Source organism: Hipposideros armiger, unplaced genomic scaffold (genome assembly GCF_001890085.2).
Source record: "Hipposideros armiger isolate ML-2016 unplaced genomic scaffold, ASM189008v1 scaffold_563, whole genome shotgun sequence".
Lineage (NCBI taxonomy): Eukaryota > Metazoa > Chordata > Mammalia > Chiroptera > Hipposideridae > Hipposideros > Hipposideros armiger.
In genome coordinates, this window is record NW_017731913.1 from 1,193,521 (window position 1) to 1,211,197 (window position 17,677).

Here is a 17,677-nt window from a genome sequence, read left to right on the forward strand (position 1 = left end):
AGCTTTTATTGTGGTGTCTATTACTCCTTAAAAGCCTCATCTCAAACAGGAGAAGTAAAACATGTATTTTTATTTAAGCATTTAGCATTTAAAAATCAAATCCTATGAAGCTAACATGCCAGCTCAAAGTAAACCTTTCAGTAATGGAGTGCATTCTCTAAGAAAGCGTGACATCACTGACCCTCTGCCAACAGAGCATGTGCTTTGAAGTGACAGGGAGGAATCTGTCTTGATTGGAGCAGGGCCTTGTTGAGCGAGGTAGCCAGTGCTCGGGCCATGTTTTTGGCCAAGTCATGGCCCTGGGTTAGTCAAGTTTGGGCTAGCCAGGCCTGAGACATAAGGAAAGAACTAACTTGGCTTCCTTTTGAGCCAAGTCATAGTTAATTCTGATATTGAGCCTTCCTGGATCTTTTTAAATCTGCTTTTAGAAGTCCCCTAAAGAAAGCCAAATCAGTTGCATTGTTATAGGTGTTTCTGGTTTTGAATTCAGAACACGTGGCAGTCACTGTGCAGCTTCTTCTGTTGACAGCTGACCTCGTCTCCCTCACTTCCTTGAGTCCAACCTCACCTTATCTCCACATCATCCTAACTCTCCATCGTCATCACTTCTTTCATCCTAGACACATATTTTTCCAGTACGACCCATCCCTGATCACAATGTCCATCCAAAGCCATCATGTGGTTGTTTCGTATAGAAACCCAACCTATTTTCTAGCTTTACCTGGGCTTACTCTCCTGTGAGCTGAGGACCAGTCTGCCCTGCAGGCCTCCTGACCCACACCCCAGGGCTCTTATGGAAACAGAGGTAGTTCCTGGGTTAGAGAATTGGGCTAATGAAATGATCGAACTTGACATCAAAGGAAGACAGNTATTGTAATAACTATGTATGGAGTCAGGTGGGTACTAGACTTATCGGGGTGATCACTTAGTAAATTATATAAATGTCTAATCACTTTGTTGTACACCTGAAACTAATATAATATTGTATGTCAACTGTAATTGAACAATAAAATAAAATAATTAAAAAGAAGGAACACTCGACTATTAACAAATTCATGGGCTGGCCAAGTGGCTCAGTTGGTTAAGAGCTTGCTCAAGAGTTTGAGCTCTGAGCAACAGCGGTTCGCATCCCGGCCTGAGCTGAGCAGCCGCTGAGCTGCCAACAGGTGGCAGGATGGCTCAGCTTAAAAAAAACAAAAACAAATTCACTATACTAGTCAAATTCCAAATCAAAGCAGCATGAGTATGGATGTGGTATAATTTTAAAGGAGCTATTTGTTACAATGAACCAGAACCAAAGAGATTCTCAAGCAGACAAACTCTGCTTTGGAATCCAGCTTAGATACAAGTGAAGCAGGCCAAGACTACAGGGAGGGTCACGTTGGCAAGGAACACCAGCTCAGCAGTTACAGGATCGTGGAACGCTGAAGTCAGAGGGTTCTCTTAGAGTCATACGCTGTCTAGAAAGCCTCTCAGAGAGTCTGAGCATCAGCACTCTTTCTTTTGGTTCCCAGTCCTACATAAAAGCAGGAAAATGAGAACAAACTAAAATACATTAAGTGCCATTGTTAAAGATATGCTTATTTAGAGATGACAGTCTTTCTTTTTTTTTTTTTAAGCTGAGCCATCCTGCCACCTGTTGGCAGCTCAGTGGTAGCTCAGCTCGGACCAGGAATCGAACCGCTGTTGCTCAGAGCTCGCACTCTTGAGCAAGCTCTTAACCAACTGAGCCACTCGGCCAGCTCCAGATGACAGTCTTGTAAAGAATCAATAATAGCATGAAGTATGAAGATTGATTTTATTCCACGAGTTGTTCTCTATATACAGACAAGATGAAAACTAAATTAAAATACATTTAATTTTGTCCATAGATTTCAGTTGGATAAAGTAATTAATGACCAACACGTTATTAAAATGGTGACAGGGTAAGCTATTGGGGAGGCCATGGTGTGTGCCAAGAAAAGATCTATTAGATAAAATATAGCACACTAGGGAATGAAGATAGAAGAGTTATAATAGGAAAAAAAATGATAGAAAAGGAGAGTTTGAAATAGAAATGAGTAAAAATAGAAGTTAAAGGATTGGAAGAAAAAAGATGAAAATGGAATTTTTAGCAGATTTAAATGATTTGACTAGGAAGGGTGGCTGGGTCATCTCTAAAATTCTTTTCGGCTCTTAGATGTTGAATATATGAAATGTTAAAGTTGGGAAAAGGCAAAGATGGCATCTTCATAATAAGTTGCTTCTGATCAATAGGAAGTTAGGATTTATCGGAGCCCTCCAAATCTGCCTCTGTTCCTCCATCGCTGCCACCAGTTCAGGCCTTTATCATTGGATCACTGCCCATCAGCAGGTCCCTGGCCTTCCACCCGCTGCTGCTCACAGACCCAGCACACCTTCCACACCACAGCCAGACTGATTGCCCCAAACCGAGACTGTGCACTGTCACCTGTCTAACAGCCTTGGGGGGATCCCAGCAGCATTCAGATGGGAGCTGGAATTGGAATGCCCTAGTGGTCCTAAGAGTGGGAAAAAAGGTGCTTAAAATCAGGGCCTGAGAGATTTAATTTTATCTCATGATTTTGTTCTAAGAGGAACCTTGCTCATGCGCACTTGATATAAAAGAGCAAAGGGTTTTATAAATCACAGTATCTCCATGATGTAATTANGGCTAGCATAGTGCCAGACTCAGAGCAGGTTTTCAATAAATGTTTGCTGAATGAACAAAAAGGGGAAAACTGACTCATATCTGGACAGCCCAGGCCCAGTCATGGTTTTAATACCAACTTTGTTTTGTCCCGGAATGAACCTTGTTGTCCTATCTGCCATAGAAAAGCTTATTTACTTGTAGATTCTTTCCTTCACCATCCTCCCACCAAACAGCAGCTATGACCTGGTTTGCCTCTAAAACAAGATGAGGAAAGTTGTGCGAGGAAGTAGCTCAAACTTTTTGGAGAAGTGTGGGCCCTTTCAGAATTGTCCCCACTAAACAACCCTAAAACCCGAGGCTGAAGAACAGCGGTGAGGAATGAATCAGCTGTCCCCCCTTATCTCATCAACAGTTTGGGTCAAACATTCCTACTGCCCTCTGCCAGGTAGATCCTGGTACCACTCGTGGCCGGATAGCACCAGGAAGTGTTCAGGGAACATGTTTCCCGAGAAAAACACTAATGTTTTCTCCTTAAATGGAAGATAGGGAGAAAAATAAAAGTAGAAAATAAAGGAGGAGAACAAATTCATGCAAAAATAGGAGGAAGGAGAAATAATAGAAATGTTAAAACGTCAAGGCAAAAATCTATCATTAGACTGAAAGGGACGTCACAGAGCAAATATAATTGATCAGAGACCCCATGACATGCTGGCAGCACAGAGCTCGTTGACGTTGCTATCTCAGCCACACAGCCCTGTGGGCACCTCAGAAAACCAAAAATCCTTTTCATGGTGAGCATTGAAAATAGAGGTTTTGTAACAATGTGGTACAGAAAGGGAGGAATTTTAAAAATGAAAAGCTGGGTGCAGTTTATTCACATCAGCTTAAGGCTTGGGAAATCTAAAAGGTAGCATTTCTTTATAAATTCCTAGAAATTGAACCTCAGTCACAGTACCTGAAAGGCTGGGACACTGCTCTCGGGTGCCCTTTGATATCGTCCGACCTACAAAAATCAAAGACAAACTGCTCAGGATCACCAGGTTCACACATTTTAGTAAAGACCAAAAGGCACATCGTATGGAGTCAGACCAGTAAAAATATTAAATCAGAAAAGGGAGAACCTTGTAAATGGATATTATTGGGTTGTCAGAAAAGTATGATGCATTTTTGCAACAAAAAAACATAGAAAAAATACGTCATGACTTTTCCAACAACCCAATAGTATTCATTCGCTTTATGAAATAAATCCTAGAACCAGCAGGAAATCTATTTTAGCCATTTTGTTTCATCTTGAATTTCATTTATAGCAAATTGTTTTTAATCAGAGATGATATTGCATCTACTCAGTAAAAAAATGTCCAATGATGGTACCATGATGCTGTTAAGAAAACCTAAATTCCAAAACAATGAGAAAATTTCTGAGACTAGAAAAACCATATTGGAATGAGCCTTCTAAAATCTGTGTAGCAGAGATTCTCTCACTTCTTTTCCCTACTTGTTTGCCAAGTTATATTCCAACGTATCCCTTTTTTCCCTTTATGATTTCTTAAGAATGAAATATGAATGTTTGAAATGAATTTTAGTCAATATAAAGCCATTTCTTAGAGTTTCAAGGGGGAAAATGGTGAGTAAAAGAGATTAGTAATCTTGAGAAACATTCCATGGATTTAGGCCATATATATAATGAAAACAGCATAAACTTGGAATAGTACTGGCTTTCAATATCAGCTCCATTCTAATTCCACTCCACTGGGGAGTGATTTAACCTCTTCAGCCTCAAGCAACTGACCCCAACCTGGGTAATAACGCATACCTTTTATGTTAACCCTGTTACTACCGCATATCCAAACAGAACAGCTAACTTGGCTCCTGGCCAATAGCAGCTGCTCAGTCAATGGTGGGTCTCCTCAATTTTGCAGGATTTTGGTGGTTATTACTAAGCACCAGGCTTGCCATCCCATCTCCTCATCTTACTACAGAAAACAATTACTGCAACTTTGAGCTCTATTGCACCTTTATTTCTCAGGTCAGGAAAACAGTACTCAAAGCACAGGTAATGGTGTGAGCAGACTCAATCTGATTTAAGGGCTATAATCCTCCCAGATAACACATGAAAACTAAATTCCCTGTGAATCTGACATTTATCATACTGTTATGCATCCCCCTCACTTAAAAGTCAAAGAAAAGTAGTCATTTCCCATTATAGTCCTTTCTGCACTTGCCATTCCATACATCACATTACAACAAAGACTCGATGATATTTACAGATTTTTGCACCTACGTTGGTCCTGAAGCCTTTTTTAACCTAATCTGAACTATCAGCAGGTTTCCAATGTTGTGGTCAGAAATCAAGTCCCATGAATTGATCCTGATGAGTAATTTCAGACCAAAGCAAATGGTTTATAACTTTACAGGCACAGGTAAGAATCTCTTATTCAATTCTCAAACATAGAAGGTAAGACTAAGGAGCTAGACATAGCAAAGCTTGGCATACAGTACTTCCCTGCACACTCTAGATGTAAACAAAAGCCTCGGCACACCTGTGAGGATTTGCCACAAGAGGGGAAACCCACTCACAGGAAAAGAGTGGAACTGCCAAATGAGTTTGGAACAGAGTCCCGGAGACAACTAACTGCTTAGCCATTTAAGGTGCAATTCCCAAAATTCAGATACAGCAGTTGCTTTCAATAAGCTTCTAAAGCTCAGCTACACCTCACAGTGATAAAATGATAAACAACATGAAATAGTAATAAGAAAAAACGAGGGTAAATTGCTGCTTATATAATGATATTCAAAAGACAGGATTAAATATTCTATCCACAAATGGAAGCACATACATTTTAAGGTTTAAAATGGGCCTACCTAAAAGCACAGGATGGTGAGGAGCGTGGCTGTCTCTGACTTTTTAAGGCACGTAGTTTGTCTCCCTGGGTTATGCTATTTTTCATTTCCACATCTTCATNTCCGTCTCCTTCCCTGTGAGCCGCACGTAGCAGAGTGCCAGGTGCCAGGCAGCACTCGGTAAATACCTAACGAATGAACATTCTTCCAAACAATGATTCTAAGAGGTGACCTAAAGATGAGGCTTTGGAATAATTTTTGTTTTCTAATCCTAAGGCCATTTATTCAACTTTAGTAGGTAATTAGTAAAAGCACGAGGCAGACACATGGCACAGAGGTCCATGCTATAGGCACACATAATGCAAAATAGTGGAAACGACTGGCAGAGAATCTGATAAAGAATAAAACTTGAAAAGAATGCAGTTATTTAATTTGTACCCATTGGCCCCAAAACCTAGCCCTTTTGTCTTCCTTATAAATTATGGGGATTTTTTTTCTTGTGTATTCATTATACTTCTGCCTCATTCTTTTAAGCTAAGGTATATCTGCGTATTTTTCAGCACTTGTGTTCTCATCAGCTATTCCATCTGGGATTGGCCACTAAAGTAATTCCTCAGCAGGCTCAGATCCTTGTTACCATTTCAGATGTTGATCGCTTACTTATAGCATCTTCCTGTGAAATTCATGAACATTTGTTTTTCACCAATGTTAACATGATTTAAATGGGAGAGGAATTAATTATATGGAAAAGAATGCTATTTGAAATATAAAAGAAAGTATAAAAAGAAAAAAAATAGAAACCTCGGTATAAGATATCACTAATTGATAACACTTTAGAGCTGGACCTAAATTAGCCAGTGCTAACTTCATCTCATTTTATTAATGGGTAAACAAGCTAACTGTACATACTTTCTAAAATGTTAAGGGGAAGCCAGAAAGGGCTGTGCCCTTACAAGTTAAATCTCTACCCCTTGTGGACTAGGGTTTGACAAATAGTTAATAAATGAGCATGTGAAGGAATGAAGGAATGGAATTCATAAGTATTCTTTTAAATAACGGTCATAAAGCTAATTAGTGGCAGGGCCAGAACTGAAACCCAATTTTCACTTTTCTTCCTTGATAACTCCTAAGTTGCAGCTACACTAGCAGATGAGTTAGTTGTCAGAGAGCAGCAACCTCACCAAAGTCACTGACGGACCTGAGTTGTGTTGTTTTTTTTCCCCCCATTCTGCTTTTAGACATGCAAACAAAAGAAAAGAATGAAAAGTGCCAAGTGGGATGACATAAGAAAATTGCACTGTAGCCAGATCACACATAGAAAATGACAGAAAAAAGGTAGGCAGAGATCACTCTATGATTTTCTTCTCACTCTCCCCTGATCCAAGAGATATAAAAGGCATGAAGTTAGACTGCATGAGCTGTCAAATCGACAATATTCCATCAGAGGCACTGACTTCCCTAACAATGCAGCCATTTTATAACCACAGGTCTGACACATGTCACGACCAGGGGAACAAGAGGCAGAAAATACCAGGGTGTAATTCAATAATGGAGACAACAGACTTACTCTTCTAGGAAGTGCTGCTGGGGTCCTATAATGGAGCCCGGCCGGCATATTCTGATCCAAGCAATTATTTCAGCGTGTGTAAACCTGTAGTGTTTCATGACATAGCAGGCTATCAATGTCCCTGTTCTTCCAAGACCAGCTGTAAGAGAGGGAAAAAGAACAAGAAACACAAAATATAGCAAACGCACCTACAAAAACACTGACATCCCACCCTGCCCAGAAATTATAATAGTGTGAAGTATAATGCAAGATTTTTAAACCCAGATAATAATGTAATGCTTTTTACACGATGTGGGGTTAAAAGATCATTCTAAACCCAGAAATCTTTTAAAACAGATTACATGGTTAAAATACACATGTATTAAGAAAGTATAAAAATCAGCCCAAAGGTCTTCAAAAACTATCAAGTTCAACCCCTGAGGGCCTTTGAGAATGACGGTCATTGTGAACATTGTTAAGACAATGCTGGACCCATGACAAGCACTTGCAAAATATCACCTGTCAGGTAACCCCTGAGTCAGTAGTGTAACTGATTATATTATTATGGTCATTTTTTAACCTACTTAATTTTTTTTAACTTTTCTTAGAGTAAGAATTTGATTCATAGAATCAAAGTTAGAGGACACCACAGACATCACCAAGCCCTATCAACTGCCTAACCCATAATTGTTTCAATACTTGATCAGATGTTCACCCTAACCTCTATTTAACTCATTCAGAGAGCGGGATATCATGATTTCCATCAATAGGCACTGATGGAACTCCTACTACCTGCCAGGTACTATGCTGGGAGCTGGGGTTACAGTGACAGATAAAACAGACACGGTGCCTGCCCTCGTGAGAGCACACAGTCCACGGAGGGAGGACCAAGCACACAGAAGTACTCGTTTCATTTCCTGAGGCGCTTCCTCTTTAATAACTTCTGTGTCAGAATATTTTCTTTATGTTGAACCCAATCTCTGTTATGTAAGATAAATAAAAACAATTAGAAATGATTTTCAAAGAAGTACTGGTTACTGTCATGAACTCTGACTTCTTCAAAGTGTTTTTACAAATTGTTATATATATTTTTTTCTCTCCAGAGAAATAAAAATGATAGGACTTTAAATGTTAGCCACTTTTTAAAAAAATATACACTGGCTTCCTCTTTTTCCAAAAATATTCAAAAGCTTGATCAAGCTATAGGTTCTCAAATATAGTGGTTGTTGTTCATATCCCAGAACAACTGAGGCCCAAAGATACTACCAACTGACTCACATTTTGTGTAACAAGTGAACATGGAATTAGGACCCCCAGGTGTCCAGATTCTCACCCCAGAATTCTTTCCCCCCTCAGCTCATCTATTCTGTCACTTATTTCTATGAGCGTTGACTGAGACCAGCTGTGTATGAGGCACTGTGATAAATGCGGGGGATGGAAATATGAAGACAAGCAGGATGCCTGCCCTCACAGGTTTATAGCGCTGAGCTAATAATGCTTATTTATAAGCATTTTCTAAATCTTTCCATATCTGGCTTCTTGAAACTAAACTCAGTGCTATCAAGTTTTATTTGTTAAGTACCACCATAAGCAAGGCACTATGCTGAGTTATTTTTCCACTACTTAAATTCTGTTCCTATCATATACACTCTTTTTAACAGAAAGATAAAGTGGCTCTGTCTTCGTTTTTAAACATTAGATTCAGCTAGTCAAATGTTTATTCGTTGCCTACTACATCCCCAAGACAGGGCTCTACTCATAGGATTAGGATATATAAGCAAGTATAGGATATAATCCTTGACCATGATGAGCTATCCAAGTAGTGTAGACATAAGAACACTAGCTAAGATAAGCAGTAAGAAATGCAGTTTAAAATGAAACTGGGCTCTCAGAGAAAGACGGGGTGTGTGAGCTGCTGGTGTCTTCAAAGAATGTGTCATTGATGACAAGGACTTTAGCAGGCTCAAGACAAGGAAGGTCACCGGATGGTTTCGGCCAAGCGTCTGATGAGTGCAGTGTGGCGGGACCGGAGAACATGTTGTGGGCTGAGTGGGAAATAAGGTTGGATGGGCATGGAGGAGCTTGTAAGCAGGCGAAGTGGGTGACCAGCCCGTGGGCCGAAGACACCCAGGATGGCTGAGGTATTGTCAGGCGTGCTCCATCCAGGTGCACAGTGCTCTGCACACCGATCAAGTCACATCTCTCCTGTGTGTGTTATCACTCCTCAAACGTATGGAGTGGTGCTTTGAGGAACAAAGTTCACTCATTGGAAAAGGATTACCAAATTCGTATCATCAATAGCTAAATAAACATACAATTGCGATCATGATGTCTATGGGAAGGGCAGAATGAAGCTGCCGTATATTTGGGGGGCAGAAAGTGACATGAGGAGAGCAAACGGATCTGGCAGTAGCACGCCACTGGACTGGAGGGGACAGAGCGGGGCGCCTGAGAGGAGAGCTGGAGGGTGGGGCAGGGGGTGGGCGTGACCGCGGTAATAAAAAAGAAGAGCTGAATTAGAAAGACATTTTAATTGGATCACAGGGAAAGTTGAAGATGACTGATATTTCTGGCCTGGAAAACTGTTACAATGTCAAGTTCATGCATGGAAATATTTAGTTAGAAAAGGAAATAGGGGAAAGTTGATGACTTTTTTTTTGATAGGTTTAAGAATCTTTCCCCCAAAAGGAGGGGTCCTTTTGTCAGCTTCCCTAGTCAAATAACAAAGAGAATCTCCTCTCTCTCCCTACTACTTGGAAATACACAGTATTTCAGCAAATCTATCATACCATCATGTCATCTAATTGTGTCATGACACTATCCAGTTCCACTCAGTAAGAAAAAGTGAAACTCTGATATGCTACCAATTTTAAGATCCAGCCTAGTTCTATAAATGTGAAAATACGAAAAAGTTCTGTCTCTAAATCAATGTTTTTTAACCTTTTCTTCATTATTGTTCCCCCTCCTGAGAGCCTCTTTAGGGTTCTTTAAATTTGTCCCCCATGAAATTTTACTTCCACAGATATGCTGCATATCTCTTTATGTGCTATATGTAAATCTGTGCTTTACCCAGAAAATGGGGTTTTTGTCCCCAAAAAACAATTTTGCATCCTTGGGAGCAGTATCACCTGGGATTGAGAATACATATGGAAAATGCAAATGAAATTACAATCAAGCTCAAGTTTATAGATGCTTGGCATTCCCTTCCCATTAACCTTTCCTTTCCTAAGATTATATTTACAGTTTTATTAGAAGAGAGAGGTGGGTGGGGAGGGGGGGGGGAAGGGGAGAGATGACCTGGCTTTCATCTGAAGTACCTTTCGCCCCAGATCAAACTCCAACATTGTTTAGAAAAGAATAAGGTTTAATTATGTCCTCAGTGGGGCTCTTCCTTTAATATAAGAGCTAAGAGTAACTTGTCTTTCTGTTTCTGCCCAGAGCAGATGCTTTGTTTCTGCAGTTATTCCCTCCCCAGACATCTAACAAGACTACAGGTAATTATGTTGATAAAACGCAGCTGGGTGGATGGCTAGTCGCAGGACCCAGGGCCCAGCTGGTGTCCCTCCTTCATGTCACCAATGTGGGTCTCTGTCTGGAGAGAAGATGGCCTTATGGAGACAACACTGCCTCTCACTGCTCCCCTCCCTGTGTGAGGGGCTGTCGGGTTCCCTCATTAGGCTCCTTGTCACATACTCTCACAACCAAAAAAAAAAATGTGATGCAGAAAGTTTTCACATTTCTCTGAAACTAAAGTTGCTTCCCCCTTTATAAAAGAGTCTGTAATTTAGATCTATAAAAAGAACCTACTTCGCACTCAATACTTAGGAGCTCTTATCACAATTGAACAGAATAGGAATGAATGTTGCGCTAAGTTTCTATAAAAACGTTAACAAATTTCTTAAAGCATTCATAATTAAAGGGCTCCCTGGCACAGGAAGACAAGAAGTTGAAAAGTACTCTGTTTATACCAAGTTAAAAGTCGATTGCCTTACAATTCCAGGCGGTTCCTAAAATCCCTATAGAACATCAACAGTCAGACACCACAACAACACAATGTTGACACTATTTAAATTATTATTTGTGCTAGAAAATTTTGAGAATTCATAGCCATCTCTTTTATCAACCAGAAGGTGAACTGCAGATACCGAATCATCGTAAGATTTCACATCCCCAGCAAATTAGTTCTTCGTTTGTCTCTCCATATAGTTAGTGCCTTTTGTTGAGGCATGTTCGTTCTCTTTCCAGCAGCCATCAAATTTCATTTGACATAGAATAAGATTCTCTCTCCCTCCTCCTTGTAGTTCAATTAAAATGCTCAGTGCTGCTTGAATTCCCAGAAAATTAAGCTGACTTAATTAGGGCAGATGTCAAAATAATTAACAGGCCTACAGCAGATAAGCATGCTATTAAAAGCAATACATCTGTAATTAAGCCGAAGGTATAATCCTTATAAAAGAATCCTACGTGTGTGTACAAGTGGAAGCAAATGAAATGACACTCTCAAAAAGATGTTACCACATGTAAATGTGACCTTCCTATACAAGAATTGACTTCAATGCTAACGGTTCTGATTTTAGGACTTCCAGTAAGATGGAGGAGTAAACGCTGTGCTCGCCTTCTCCCACGAGCACATCAAAATTACAACTAAATTATAGAACAATCACCCTGCAGAACCACCTGAAGACTAGGCGAACAGAAGTCCTATAACTAAGGATACAAAGAAGAAGCCAAGACTGGAATGTACTAACTATGCCAAAACTACAAATTATTTTTAATGATAAAATAAAAAATGCTCTGATTTCAAATAAAGATATAAAAATAAAAACCTCTGCAATATAAATAAATGAATTTCTTAAAATGTCAACATTCACAGGTCAAGGACATAATACATAGAATATCTGTAATGAAAATGTTTAATACCAGAATGTCATATTTTCACAATGTTTGTTAGGTGAGGAATGCAATCATGAGAGAAGCTGACTTTTAATGAAAGCTATGCATTTCTTCTCCCTTGAATTTGTCAATCCAGGACATGACACACAGATAAACTATATGACTTGGAAATCATACACCTGACTGACTCACAAATAAGGTCAAATTAATCACAGGAAAAGTACTGATTTTCATGACACAAAAATAAACTTTGAAAGAGGGCATATGACTATCTCCTACTAAACACTGGCACTGCCATATTCCATTAGATCTCAAATTCCAGTGATATTTGAAATATGTGAAATGCAGGCTCTTCCCTGAGCCTGGGCAATCTTTAATAAACTGAAACAGAAAGGCAAAGTTGGGGTGCAAATGACCACAGCTAGGGCAAGCCACCCCACTGTGGCTTGACCAGAACTGAAAACAGCCGTCTGCAATGAGTGAAGAAAGGAGACTTTCCTAATAGATCCACCACCCGCTCCCAGAGACAGGAAGTCCTGCCAATCAGAGCCCTTTCCTGCCAAGAAACGGGGAAAGGGACGATAGGGGGGCTGTGTCGGTGTGGATGGCCTGACATAAGGAACCCTCGTCTAAATTGGGGACACGTGCAGCTCATTTCGCTCTCTCTGTGCATCTCTGGCAGAAAGCAGCTTCCAGCTCATCTCACATGTTGAGCAAAGTACCTCCACCTACTCAAATCTTAAACATAGAAACAAGGGCCTACAAAATGGTATTTTAATTACTGTCAGATCCAAAGCTGCACTTGTCTGAATAAGTCAGTTACAGCGGCGCTAGGCACCTGAAAAGAACAGTACAATCCCCAACACCTACTAGACAAATAGCATAAAACTCCAGACAGGGGTTCTGACTCAAAACCGTGAGAACAGCACCACCCAGTGGCATTACAGAAAACTGCATGTGAGGAACTAGAGGCTCCATCCCAGAATGGCCAAAATGATTCCTCTTCTCACTGAAATGAACAATCCCAGTGAAGTGCCTTCCACCATGCTGGAAAATCTACAGCGGAATTTGAGCCTCCTCAGAGTCTAACAACTAGGCTTAAAGCAAATGTTCTTTCCTATTTTCTGAGCAGCTGACACAAGGTTGCTAGATAAAAGACAGAATGTAAGTTCCACGCCATATTTGAGACATACTTATACTAAAAAAGTATTCATTGGGCCGGCCGAGTGGCTCTTTGGTTAAGAGTTGGCTTGGGAGCGTGAGCTCTGAGCAGCAGGACCGCAGGTTCGGATCCCACACGGGCCAGTGACACTGCGCCCTCCACAACTAAGATGCTGAACAACAGCTTGACCTGGAGCTGGGCTGCCGTGAGACGACGGCGACGGCGTAGGCTGCAGCACCTGCCGCAGTGGGCTGCCGTGAGCTACTGTGAGTGGCCAGCAGCCAGTGTGAGCAGCCGTCAGCTGGCATGAGCTGCCGTCCAATGGCCGGTGACCGATCTGCCTCAGCCAGGAAGAGCGCAATGATCACAATACCAACTTGGGCCAGTGAAGCGACGTCCTCCACAACTAAACTGAAGAACCAAAGGACAGCAACTACTCTGTTCCCCTTCCCCAATTCCCCAGCGCTGTTCCCTCTCCCAATTCCCCAATAAAATCTTAAAAAATATATTCATTGTTTATCTAAAATTCAAATGTAACTGGGCATCTTGTATTTTTATTTGCTAAATCTGGCAACCTTATGCCATCTATAAGCTGAAATACCCTCTGCCCGAAAGTACCCACCCCTAGAGGCCAGAGATTCATTTACATAACCAAGTCTTTCAGTTTGTTCAGAGGCCAGCAAGCCAGGCAGAGCCCAGTATGCTGCCATCCCCTAGCAGTGGGCAGGAAGACACTCTGTTCCATGATGCAAAAGACTAGCAGGGGCAGTGAGGAGCAGAGTGTGAAATGGGGGTGCAGGTAGCTGGGTCATACAATGAGACCATTAAACAGCAGATGGGTGGAGGAGGGTGGAAAGGAGGTGGGCAACCTGGGAGAAAAAGAAAAGGGGAACTAACAACCCTTGCCTCTTAACAAGTGTATTTATTTAAAAGTGTTCCCGAAAGCATCTTTCTCAAGTCTGTTGATATTTTGCTTCCAAGCATACCCTCTGTTTGGCTCAAATAAACTGTTATAAAAATTCTCTACTGGTTTGGACTTTCTTATGTCAACATGTGCCTGATAGAGCCCTTTCGTCGAAAGAGGTGATCTTGTCTGAAACGATCCACTCTTTTTCCCCTTCTAACTAAGTAGCCTTCCATTTTGCACGGCTCCTTTCTAATTGCTAGATGAAATGCTGCTGCCCAATTTGTGAATCATTGAATAAAGCCAAATAATAGTAAATAAACAAACAAAGGTGTTCCTGACAGCCTACAGGCACTGCTGCTATCATTTGCCCTCATAGAGGTACCTGGTGTCAGTGAACTTGAACTTGGTAAGTCCAGAAAAACTGCCTTATCTAGAAAAGGTCACACTACCACCGATTACCCACATCCAAACAATCCTTTCTTTAGGAAGGGGTTAAATAGGTTTGTTCTACTTTCCTAGAACATAAAAGGCTCATTTCTTTCCTAGGACACGAACTGGTTTTGTCTGACGTGGTTTGCTGGCCTCGGGCTCGACCCCTTTCAGAATCACGGCGCCCCACGAGGCCTCGCACGCACCTTTGCAGTGAACGGCGATGGCTCCTTCCGTGTTCTCACAGATGTTCAGGAACCTCCGCACGATGTTGTCACTGGGTGTGCTGCCGTCTATGAAGAAGAGGTCATAGTGCTCGAAGCCAGCGTCTGTGAAGCGTTTCGCCTCGTAAATCTTTTTGTTCAGCCTCACGATTGCTGTCACGTTATGCTTTTTGAAATAAGGGAAGTAGGCTTCAGGGGCGTGAAGAGGGTAACCTAAAAGGGAGAAGGAGCTGTAAGCAAAAGGCATGCGTTTCATCTTACAGAACCCAGAACACGAAAACCCATAACGTTTATAAATCTCAGCAGAGCTTTGGAGGAGAGAGCATTTCATGAGCATGTGAGAGGTCGCAGCACATTCCTAAAAGCAGCAGTCTGAATAACCAAAACACACCATAGGAAGGGAAAAACCTCCTTCGGGGACTGGAAATAGTTCATGAAAGTTTGAAACCTCAACCAGCAGGATTCAAATCCTGATATTCCTGAAGCAATCAAATGTGCAGTTGGCCTGGAAGGATTCTTGATTTTTTTTTATTCCACTTGATATATACTTTTCAACTACAATTAAAGCCTTTTTTCCAGATGTATAGATTTAACCTATAGTGCAGTCCCTCACCAAAGAGATTTGATTAGTAAGCACTTACCAAGCCACAATTGCATATCATTTCTATTTTCATTCTCAAAACAACCTATTCAGAATAGTTAACCCCATTTAACAGAGTAAGAGACTAAAAGAGGTTGAGTAAGTCTTTTGTAGACATCTTCTTTTTTGAGAACATGTGGCCAGCCTCTAAACCCTCTTCTATTTTGGGTGGCTCCAGCATCATGTGGGTGTTCCTGGGAGCTACAGTCAGCTGGCTGACAGACACATGACCTAGACTTGGCCAATCAACCAAGGTGACCACTGGCTTTGGCTACTGCAGGCCTAGGGGTTAAGGAGACTAATGTGTCAGCACACCGACTACCACATCTGTAACCCATCAGGTTCACTGACTCACGGCCCACTAGGCGAGATGCTCCCATGTAGAATTCATTTCTGGTGGGCTCCCAGCGTGGCAGGCAGAGTGAACCAGCAGTTTCTGCACTGTGTCCTGAGCTGTGTTTCCTGCTGCCGCCAACCCTGCATATGCTATGTATTTCCTATTTTCTCTCAGCTCTGTAATGCTCTTATACTCTGTTCTGTAATGCTGGGCTGGGGTCTGCATATTACATTGCCCAGGCTACCTTTCCGACTGGCTTCCTATCAGTTCCAACAACGGGAGGCACTCAAGGGTGACTGGAGGCCAGAGGCGGGAGAAGGGACCACTTGCTTTCCTGCCAGCATGGATGGCTTCAGCAGCTGAAGACAGAAGTGGCCAGAGCTCCCAGCCCAGTTGGACACTCCAGCACCAGCCTGCAGCCCAGCTGGTGTCCACTCCCCAGCTCCCAAATGTAAACCCCATGTGGTATGCCCTTCAGAGCTCCCAGCACCAGCCTGGCTCCACCTCCGAGCTCCCAAGTTTCAGTAACCCTACTTTTTTCCTTCTGTCCACCCAGCCTTCTCAAAGGCAGTAGCTGTTTCCTCCCCAATATTCTTGTTTCTTCAGTGTTGCCCTTTTACTTTTTAACTTTCTCTGCGACAAAACCCTCATAGTCAATTCCCTCTGTTTGTAGTAGTGGTTTCCACCCCTGCCTGGACCCAGCTGATAAATTGTCTCCCTTGGATCCTGTTTATTTTCTAAGACTCATTCTCCAGCCTTCCCTTGGAGCAGCGGTTCTCAACACTCCTCATGCCGCGACCCCTTAATACAGTTCCTCATGTTGTGGTGACCCCCAAGCATAAAATTATTTTCATTGCTACTCTATAACTGTCATTTTGCTACTGTTATGAATCGTAATGTAAATATCTTTTTGTTTTCCGATGGTCTTAGGTGACCCCTGTGAAAGGGTTGTTCGACTCCCAAAGGGGTTGCGACCCACAGGTTGAGAACCGCTGTCTTGGAGGCTGTGAGCTCTGCAACATAATTCCAGTAAATGCCTTTTGGGCTTCATTTATCAGAGTTGGCTCTGCTGCCTGCAACCAAGAGCCCGAGCTGGTACACCTGGCCAAGGTCACGCAACGGATGGAGGCAGAACCAGAAGGCAGGCCTGACTAAACCACAGCCCAGTTACATGATTTTCACTTTCGAGCAGACAGGTAATACAGAGCATATTCACAGTCTTCTGTGCAGAAACACTGATTTATATACACACATTTCGAGAAAACAGACACTTTTCAACTTGGAAAAATCAATTCTGTGTTCCTAGTTAATTTGCCCAAATTATTTCCCAGACTAAAGGGAACTGTGGTTGACATAAGGAAACAAGAGCTTTTATATCGTGTAAGGAATGGGACGGAGAGGTCTCATGAACACATGGGAAGTCTCCCTTTAGTGTGGTAGGCTGACCAGCGCTCCTGGGTTCCTAGCATACCTGGCACCTCCATGATGGCACCTGTCATGCAGTATGCTAATAGTTCATTTGATGTCCCCTCTTCCACCCAAGCTGTAAGAACTTCTCTTGTCATATATGAATTTCCACCAGGAACAAATGGCATTTGCATTAAACCAAATGGCACTTGCATTAAACCAACTGTTAAGAGAAACTACGTGTATCTTTTGAAAACAGAACACTGGACAGTTATCCAAATATGGCAATAGAACATTGAAATAATAACAATAATAATAATTGTACCTAACATTTATTGAGCGTTTACTATGTACCAGCCCCTAAACTAAGTGCTTCATGAGAATTATCTCATTAAACCTCGCAAATTACCCAATTACTGATGATTGGAAAAGTGAACTGGCCCATGCACACACAGCTGATGGAAGACAGAGGCAGCATCTAAACCCTGGCAGTTAGATTCCGGGTCCTGTGTGGGGGCTGATTTCAGGTAAGATCCAACTTGATTCTAATTGTTAGGTCTCCAAAAAATGGACATTATATGAACATTGGGAACTGCACTTCCTCGAGTTGGTTAGCAGGTTTCTTAAAAATCCCCAACAGC

At 41.8% G+C, this 17,677-nt stretch overlaps 1 protein-coding gene across 1 annotated transcript in view; it reads right to left on the reverse strand.

Moving 5' to 3' along the window:
- LOC109371356 (dual specificity protein phosphatase CDC14A) overlaps nt 1-17,677 on the reverse strand; it is a 51,795-nt gene that overhangs the window by 23,693 nt on the left and 10,425 nt on the right. The window contains exons 3-4 of the mRNA XM_019623821.1: nt 14,635-14,865; nt 7,059-7,197 (exon numbers count right to left, since the gene is read on the reverse strand). Coding sequence (XP_019479366.1) covers nt 7,059-7,197; nt 14,635-14,865 — 370 coding nt within the window. The remainder of the gene's footprint in view (nt 1-7,058; nt 7,198-14,634; nt 14,866-17,677) is intronic.